Below are 9029 nucleotides of genomic sequence, written 5' to 3'. Positions count from 1 at the left end.
AAACTAAAATTATTATTCAACTTAACCACTTTATTCTCAATACCTTATTGTATATTAAATATGAATGAGTATGAATTACAGAAAGAAATGCCTAGAGATGTAATTGCAGAGTGCTGAATGTCAAGGAAGGTAACAATAATGTATTACAATGAAAAACTTGAATCAGGAGATGCAACAAAGCCATCAATGAATGCAAAAATGTGGATCAACCATCCTCAACATAGAAGAGTGATAGGAACATTTTCTCTAACACTCACTCTCTTGTTGATGTGAAATCTATGTGGATCTCACATTGACTAAATATATATTTCACTCATTAAAAAAGTGAATGTGAAAACAGTGTATTTCTAACACTATGCCATCAACATATTCTCAATCAGAAATTCCACATAAGAATGATAAGTAAAATATCAATTCAGTAATAACTGAGTGTACAATTTCTCAAGATACATACATATAAGCTTTGTGTATCCCTCATAATTCGACAACAACATCATCAACAAAAGGAAACTAAACATACAGGAAGTATCGAGTATTCCTTTATAGACATTTTTATACTCTTAACATTTGATCTCAAGGCTTGGAGGGGATATAGGGTAACAATGAAGAAAAGAGTAAAAGCTAAAACGGATAAGAGGAACAACCTTAACCACCACAAATACAGTATCAAATTCACCCTGATATTTGTGATATGACAGAGGTCTACAAAAAAGGGATGGATGCAAAATTCCATAAACAGAAACTTCAAAGCTCAAACTCTTCATCCCTGAGAGCTATTTCAGCAGCTTCCTCTTCCTCCTCATCAAGAACAAAGTACTCATTTTTCTCCACAGGTCTAAACATGTAGAACATAACAATATAGAAAACAAGACTAGCAGTTTCTTCAGCAGCACTACTCACCCATTGATACTTATAAGCAGCAATAGTTCTCAAAGCAAACACAACTATTCTCGTAAAATACAGATACCCAATAACAACAATATAAAACTGCCTAAAAAGTGTCAACTTTGCAAGATTTCTAGAAGCTTTTCCATCGGTTTTCGATGTTTCCCTAAGCGATCTTATCGACCAAACAATGGGGAAAATAATAGCACAACAGCAAATAATATCAACAAGCAAAAACACCTGATTCCAAGTAACCCAATCTTTGATAAAAGGACCAGTCTCACCAATCACAACAGAAGCCAAATTAGCCAAAACTTGAAGAGGGATCACAATCATCAACACCTTCTTTTCCCTATCCTGCAAAAACGGCTTAAGAAAAGACCAACCGGTACCGATCAAAACGATAACAGTGAACAACACAACAACACGAATGAACTGGAAAATATAGAACAACACATCCCATCCATGAGGTAAACCAGTGACCTTAACATAATGCTTATCCTCTGCAGCACAGATAAGATTCAAAGCTTTCATGAGAAGCAAAACCGCCATTAAAAGATGAATTCTGTGAACGGAATGTTTATTGGTGTAACAAGTGTAAACCCAGAAGACGAAGAAAGTTAGGTATGCGAGAAAGAAGAGGAAGAACATGGAAGGGAGTTGAGTTTGTCCGGCGGAGAGATAGTCCTTGGAACCGTCCGATTCGAGATTGAAAATCTCGGTGCGAACGACCATAGAAACGGAGGTTTGAGGAGCGCAATTAGCGAAGAAGAGACTGTATTCGTTAGGGGAAGTAACGGGGTAAGAGCGGTTGAATGAGGCGGATGGAGGAGGTGAAAGGTCACGGAAGGTGAAGAGACGGAAAATGTAGTGAGAATCGAGGACGCAGAAGGAAGGGTTTTGTTGGATCTCGATGAGGACTTGAAGGAGGGTTTCTTCGTTGAGGAGGAAGAATCCGAGACGGGAGGATTCGGGCTGGGAGGCGGAGGAGAGGACGGCGACGGCGACGGAGGAGACGGCGATGGTGACGTGGCCTTTGTGGGTGAAACCGAATTTTTCGAAGAGGATCATGGGGCGGCTGTCGGAGTTGATTGTGAGAGATTTGATTTCGGCGGTGGAGGGGGAGAGGAGGAGGAGGGTGGAGAAGAGGAGGAGGAAGGGAATGTAGGGTTTCGACATTGTTGGAAGAGAATGGTGGTTGAATCGAATCGGTTTCAGAAATGAGAAATATTTGGATGAATGAAGAAGAAGAAGAGATCTGAACGCGATGTTGTTTTCACCGTAACACACTGGTATCACGACGTGTTAACTAAGCTCGTGGGACTAATTTAATTGGATTTAATTTTACTGATTAATAAAGATTAATTGAATTTAATTGACTAAGCAAGACTTCCTAATTTTAAGATGTAAATGCACGTGTTAAACAAATTAATATATTAAGATGTAATTGAATAAAAATAACTATTTTTATATTTTCTCCAATCATCATTATAACAAAAAAATATATATTAAATCTTGATCACATTATAAACAAAAATTATTAGTTTTAAAATTAATTAATCCATGTATTGCTATTATATTTTTAATTTAATTAAAAAGTATTTAATATTGATAATTGATTCATCATCTATAATTAAAAATATTATAGTAAGTTTTGTTTTGATTATATATGAAATCAAAAAAATTAATTATATTTAATTAATTTTTTAAACAATGTGAAAATAGTTATTTTTGTTTATAATTATGACTAGGAGAATTATTAATATTGATTAAAAAATTCATTTCCTTCTACTCATAATATGTGTCTTTCTTTCTTTATTTTATGAATTTAATTGATATACACTATTAGTGTAAAAGTATTTTACACCGTCAGCAAATTATAACCGTTGGATATTAAGACAAGTTTGACTTTTATTTTTAAAATCTATAAAGTAATGCAAACGGGTGATGGTGATGAATCGATAGTGTAAAACTTTTTACACTGACAGTGCATATTAATTAATCTCTTATTTTATTTCTCTCAAATTATTTGTCTATTTAATCATATTTATTATTTTTTCACTAATTTATTCTTATTTATTGTATTTTAATTCATGTAAACGTTTGGAATAATTAAGTGTACTTATTTTGTTAGTTTTAAAGTTAAATATATTATGATATTTTTGATTATATTTGATTGATAATTTATTAATATTAAATGTTTTTGAATTAAATTAAGAATAAACTAATAATACAAACATTAATTAAAAGTTATTAATCTTTTTTTTTAACAAAGAGGGGGCATAAGTCCGGAAAAGGAGAAACTACACCAAAATAAATTTGGAACGGAAGTTCCTAACGCATCAGAGTGCACTAAATGTCTAATAAAAAATGAGATATCTTCTCAAAAAAATCAAGTCTTCTCCGCTCGTTGCCCTAAGTTTAGCTAACGCATCCTCACAGAAGTTGGCTTCTTTATAAGTATGAGACACTTTCACTTCATTGAGCATCTCCAACAATCTCATAATTTGCTTCACCAAAGAAACATTATTCATGTCCGTTATTTTGCCTGAATTAATCATTTGAATGGTTAGAGTGGAATCCACATTTAACTCCACTTTGAAAAACCTAAATCATTGGCATAGGGTTGATCTTCAAGGATACCCCAGAGCTCTGCTCTGACTATGCTACAAATTCCTATGGATTTAAAGAAATCACCCTTGCACTCATAATGCATGTCCCTAATTATACCTTTGCACCCTGCTAATCTACTTATTATGCACGTTTCGTCCTTATTAAGCTTAATCCATTATCTCTCTAGAGGCTTCCAACCCACCAAGATCACATATTTTTCCATAATATCAATTATCTTGTTATTTTTCAAGGCTCTTTCATAATCATCCACATTGGCTTGAATCTTCACCTCGAGGCAAATAGGTATATTATAGTTATCATCATGTATCTCCTTGTTCCTATAAAACCAAAGACTATGGCAACCAATCGCCCCAAAATTGGCCCAATTCTTGCTCATGTTAAGATTAAGGTCAACCCACTCTGCAAGATTCAAAGCATATAATTCTACCTTAATTCTTTCTAGAATCTTATGTCTCCATAATTGCATCGCTTTATGACAATCTCTTAAAGCATGCAAGGTTGATTCTTTGGCACTACCGCACAACTTACAATTTGCTTCACCGAGTCCTTTTAAGCTTTTGTTCAAGTTGGTTAAAAGTTGGTCATGACCAATAAACCAAATGAAGCACATGATTCTCTCACTCACTTTTAATCTCCAAATCTTCCTCCATTGAACAACAATATTGATATTCTCATGCATGTCAAGATTATCATAACTACTTTTAACAGAGTAGTTTTCCTTGGAGAAACCTACAAAAAGGAAAACATTTTCCCCATAATCCGGATTTGGTGGCTGGATAGCTTTGATTTAACAATGTCTTTCACTTTCTCATGCTCAAGTTCCCTTGGAATAACCACATCCAAGTCCCGCATTGCAATGCCTTTGTCAATCCAGTAATCTAACCATGCATATGTGGTTGAACCGTCACCAATACACCAACAACCCAAATCCTTAACTTGCTTTTCGATCTTGACTATATCACGTCAAAACTTATAATCACACCCTCGATTGCTAAGCTTTGTAATGTCAGTCACCCGGTACTTGTTCTTCAAAACTTCACACCACAAATCATCCCCTTCATTATGCAGCTTCCAAACTAACTTCATGATACAAGATGTATTCATTTGATCAAGCTTCTTAAGCCCTAGACCACCCTCCTCTTTGGGCCTTGTAACTATCTCCCAGCTAACTGTATAATATTTCCTTTTATTCATTGTATCTCCCCAAATGAAGTTATTCTGCAAATAATGGATCTCCTCAATGCAAGCTTTAGGTAGAAGATCATACATTATGGGATAGACAAGTATGGCTTCCATCACACTCTTCGTCAAAATGACACGACATGCAAAAGAAAGATTGTTAGATTTCCAGTTGAAGAGTTTAGCAGCTAGTTGTTCTAACAGGTATTGATAGTCCTTCATGCACAGGATTTTTTCGCTTAACGACACACCGAGATATTTCCCCATGTCTACAGTCTTGCGAAAACCAGAGGTTTGCAATAACTTCGATCTTAAACTTCTATGGACGATTTTGGAAAACATGACACATGTTTTGTCTTTGTTGACTTCTTGGCCCGAAATTTCACTAAACATATGAAGGGTTTTCATAACACAGTACATTTACTTCTCCTTGGCTTCGCCAATAAGTAACAGATCATCCGCGAACCAAGGACCCTATTTCCCCATACGAAGCGCTTTCCAATATTTAGCATTCACTACTTCCATAATAAGGTGCAAAAACTTCTCCATACACAAGACAAACATGTACGAAGAGATAGGGTCACCTTGATGGATACCCCGTTGAGGTTTGAAGTAGTTACTCCTAGCTCTATTCCACTTAACGTTAGCTTCCACGCTAGTCACAACATGCATGATGATGTTGGTAAGACTTTCTGGAAATTGAATTTCATTGAGGACTCTCCAGATGAAATGCCAACTAACTTTATCATAAGTTTTCGACAAGTCGACCTTAACTATGAAATAACCTTTTTTCCCTTTCAAGTTGTGCAAACTATGCAAATCTCCTTGGAAATAATAATATTCTCATGGATATTCCGCCTCGATATGAAACATGTCTGAAAAGGAGAAACAAGTTTCGAGATGCAAGTTTTGAGTCTATTGACAATCACATTTCTCACAACTTTATAAATTGTATTGCAAAGAGAGATTGGATGGAGTTGAGAGACCAACTGCGATTGGCTCAATTTAGGTATCAAGCTGATGTTTGTTTGGTTAAAATTCATAATTACACTATGGTTACTCCAAACTCTCTGCATCATATCATACACTTTAGTCCCTACCGTGCTACACGACTTCTAATAAAAGCCTACTGGAAAACCGTTCGGGTCTGGGGTTTTCCAAGGTCTCATTGCAAAAAAATGCTCCTTTAACTTCTTCATAGTACACATGGATGTTAAGTATTTGATGGCCATCCTCTTCTAACATCGGGTACTTTATTCTAGTCTTAGTCCACTTATTTCAGGTATTACGGATTTCAAACATATGATGGTAATAATCATTCACCATCTTCTTGAGTTCTTCCTCTTTATCAATCCAATCACTTTGCTCATTTTTTAACATGATAATCTTGTTGTATCTCCTTTTAATAATAGTCTTCATGTGGTAGTATTCGGTGTTACGATCTCCATCCGTCAACCATTTTGCTATGGATCTCTAATACCACATTTCACTTTAGATCTCTAATAGTATTTAGTGTCACGATTTTTTTATAACATCACAAGTGGAAAGAGTATAATAATTTGAGGTCACTTATTTTCCTACCAAGCGCATGGAACCCCAAGGGCGTGGGTTCGAACCTGGCCAATGCAATGTGTGGATTTTCTTATTACTTATTAATTTTCACTTTTCTTCACAACTTGAAAAGTCCATAACTTTATGATCCTTTAACATGTTTGGCCCGTTCTTTTTGCCATGTGTTCATGAAAATGTCTATTTTATGATGATACAAAAAATCCCAAAAATATTATTTATTTCACTACTTTTTGTTTGATGGAAAACATATGTCTTTTAATTGTTTTTAAGGGTCCTAATTGATTCCTTTGATTTATATCTTGATTGTTCTTGATGTTGCAAGTTTGTATGATCATAACACACTCTTTTTAAGTGTTGATTATTACCCTTAACATGTTAAAACTTGATTATTTTCATACCATGCATAAATTAATTCACCTTGAAAACATGTTTGAATGAATGGTTAGGAGGTGATTAGGGCTTCCACTTACTTGTTTCTTATTCATGCCATGACTAGTGTTTAGGTCCAAACTTGTTCCTAACATAGTCTTGCCTCTTGTTTAACTTGTATGCATAGTGATCTACGTAGGGTTTTAATTTGTCTATACCATGTTCATATGATCCACGTTTTGAATATCTTTCTTTTGTCACAACTTTACTTGATAACCATATATCTTGATTATTATACTTGTCTTGTTTGCTTAATGTGGTTTGATACCCTTGTATTGAATAATGTACACTTGTTTAATCATGTCTTGTGATACCCCACTTGTATTTTATCCCAATTTGTGATTTTATATCCATGTCTTGTAATTGTTTATCATTTCATTCAAGTATTTCCTTCGTAAACTTCCATAATGTTGAATATGTATCTCATACTTGTTCATGTGCTATCTCTTGTGATGTTGTGTAAACCTTTATCATGTATTGTTTATGTTCATCATGCCTCAAAAACATGTAAGTAGCTTGTTCATGTCTTACCAAGTTATGTATCTCTATGCACCAATCCAAGGGGAAGGATCTTATGTTGACTTCCTAGTCATGTATTGTTTGTTTGTTTGTTGACTTTGTTTGTCCATTCATACATTTACCCTAAAACAAACCCTACCCCTTTTTTAAGCTAAAACACCCACGTAAACCTTGACTTACTTTTAGTCAATGGATCTTTCAGTTACACTTGAAAGTGCTTTAGTACACATAAGGCATTTCTAACACAAACCTTGACTTACTTTTAGTCAATGGATTTCTTCCAATTACATTTGAAAATGCTTTAGTACACATGAAGCATTTCAAACACAAACCTTGACTTACTTTTAGTCAATGGATTTCTTCCAATTCCACTTAAAAATGCTTTAGTACACATGAAGCATTTTAAACACATGCCTTGACTTACTTTTAGTCAATGGATTTCTTCCAATTCCACTTAAAAATGCTTTAGTACACATGAAGCATTTTAAACACATGCCTTGACTTACTTTTAGTCAATGGACTTTCAATTACACTTTCAAATGCTTTAGTACACATGAAGCATCTCAAACTCAAACTTTGACTTAGCTTTAGTCAAGTAACACTTTCCAAGACATTTTTTACCCCTTTTATTGCCCCATTCAAAAATGCAAACAACTTTTAAACCAAAACATAGACAAATTCAAAAGGTTCCAGTAGAGTACTATAGATGCTTAGGGTGTTAATACATTCCCTTTGCACAACCAACCTCCGTACCTTCGATCTCTACTTGCTTTGCTTCTAGTTTTACTATTTTCTATGCATGTTTATTTTTGGGTTTATTTTGAATTTTTTCCCCTTCCCTTGAAAAAATAAAAGTTCGATGGTGATATCAATGTTTTACGATTCAAGTTAATCCAATAGCTTGGTCTCCGATTCTCACCGCGACCAGAAATGGCGACTTTACTAAGGAATCCTCCCAAAGAGGGTTATACATATATTGTTTTTATCTATGTTTTATTGTTTGTTTGTTTATGTTTGCTTGGGTGATATTTGTGTTAAGATAAGTCCTAACCCGGACTTGAATGCATATTGAGATAGGATGGTGGTATAGTCAAGGTGGCTTGGGTGGAGTAATCCCGAACAAGCTGACTTGAGAATCACCCAATTAGTGGAGGCCCCTTTAGAGATAGCATTTGTTGAACGAGCAATCGTGAAGACATTTTCTATCTTTGACCTGGGAGCCCGAGAAACTAATGACTTTAGTGCCCCTTTACCCTACTAAGCCTTGTTAGGACGTAGTATGGTGACTATGAAGGTGTAAACCCGAATTAGTTTATACACGATACTACACTCATATGAGTTTCTCTTAGAATATTATTGGTTGACAAGTAGTTGCCCAAACCGGTAATATCCGAAAGATGGGATATGATTCTGGGAACTTTCTTAGAACCATGGTTCCTGTCTTGATGATAAACCCTTAGCACTTACCTTGTTGGGATGGTTAGACCCATGACCTCATGCTCGTGAAGTCGAACTTATGAACCCCCATGTATTTGACATCTTGCATATGTTTGTTGATCTTGATGTGTTTGTGCATTCATACATTCATGCATTCATTAACATCATCTTAATTAAAGTATTCAAGGAACTTAGAAGCATTTGTTGCAAACATCATAGGTATTTTCCACTATGGATTTTGGAAGAAGAAGAATCAAAAGTACACTTTCAAGAGTCCAAAATTGGAGGATTTAAGAGAGCTAGGATCTCTGGTGGTTAATCCTGAAGACTTCAAAGGCATATATGGGAGATTTCTACCTCTTTTGAAGACCAAC

At 35.0% G+C, this 9029-nt stretch overlaps 1 protein-coding gene across 1 annotated transcript; it reads right to left on the bottom strand.

Annotated features, from left to right (window-relative positions):
* Positions 1-383: 383 nt before the first annotated feature.
* LOC127125875 (protein CANDIDATE G-PROTEIN COUPLED RECEPTOR 7) lies at positions 384-2205 on the bottom strand. The gene has a single exon (XM_051054722.1). The coding sequence runs from the start codon at positions 2062-2064 to the stop codon at positions 745-747; it is 1320 nt and encodes a 439-aa protein (XP_050910679.1). The 5' UTR covers positions 2065-2205; the 3' UTR covers positions 384-744.
* Between the last annotated feature and the right edge of the window lie 6824 nt (positions 2206-9029).

Source organism: Lathyrus oleraceus, chromosome 3 (genome assembly GCF_024323335.1).
Source record: "Lathyrus oleraceus cultivar Zhongwan6 chromosome 3, CAAS_Psat_ZW6_1.0, whole genome shotgun sequence".
Classification (NCBI taxonomy): domain Eukaryota; kingdom Viridiplantae; phylum Streptophyta; class Magnoliopsida; order Fabales; family Fabaceae; genus Lathyrus; species Lathyrus oleraceus.
The sequence above is the reverse complement of the archived record's forward strand: the minus strand, read 5'-3'. Positions and strand labels throughout refer to the sequence as shown.

Excerpts from the sequence above, each read along its gene's own strand:
- LOC127125875 (XM_051054722.1), bottom strand. The coding sequence starts at position 2,064 with ATGTCGAAACCCTACATTCCCTTCCTCCTCCTCTTCTCCACCCTCCTC.